This window comes from Penaeus monodon, chromosome 32 (assembly GCF_015228065.2).
Source record: "Penaeus monodon isolate SGIC_2016 chromosome 32, NSTDA_Pmon_1, whole genome shotgun sequence".
Lineage (NCBI taxonomy): Eukaryota > Metazoa > Arthropoda > Malacostraca > Decapoda > Penaeidae > Penaeus > Penaeus monodon.
The window spans coordinates 7,472,957-7,473,457 of NC_051417.1; the positions used below are offsets into that span (position 1 = coordinate 7,472,957).

At 39.1% G+C, this 501-nt stretch overlaps 1 protein-coding gene across 1 annotated transcript in view; it reads left to right on the forward strand.

Annotated features, from left to right (window-relative positions):
• Nucleotides 1-501, forward strand: part of LOC119593412 (nicotinamide phosphoribosyltransferase-like) — a 16,380-nt gene that overhangs the window by 12,838 nt on the left and 3,041 nt on the right. The window contains exon 8 of the mRNA XM_037942342.1: nucleotides 321-478. Within this exon, the coding sequence (XP_037798270.1) occupies nucleotides 321-478 (158 nt within the window). The remainder of the gene's footprint in view (nucleotides 1-320; nucleotides 479-501) is intronic.

The following is a 501-nucleotide window of genomic DNA, read 5'->3' on the forward strand; positions in this document are numbered from 1 at the left end:
ATGAGGATTTTCCAGCGTGTCGGCTTTTTCTCCTTTCGTACGTCATTCCACTTGCATTTATTATTTTTTATTATGGTTCAACACGATATCTTTATTCATATAAATCAGCTATTATAAATGTTGATTTGCATTCCAGAAATATAGATAGAGGAAACTTCTCTGGACCAATTTTTTTCTTGTGAATTATTTCCTTCTTCATTAGTTTTCCATTTTGTGTTCCGTAGATGACCATCATTAATTACTAAAAAGAAAGAAACGAAAAAAGAAAAAGAAAACAGGAAAAGACAGAAAAACTATCTAACCTACTTTCACACGTGTAGAGTTCGTGGGATGCGTGTGTGATTCCTACAACATTTACGAATGCGTGGAAAAGATCCTTGGCGAAGAACTGAAGGACCTCATCCTGCAGCATGCGAATAAGGGCGGCATGCTGGTGGTGCGTCCTGACAGCGGCGATCCCTGCGAGGTGATTCTCAAGGTAAGGTTAGCGGGTTGGTCAAG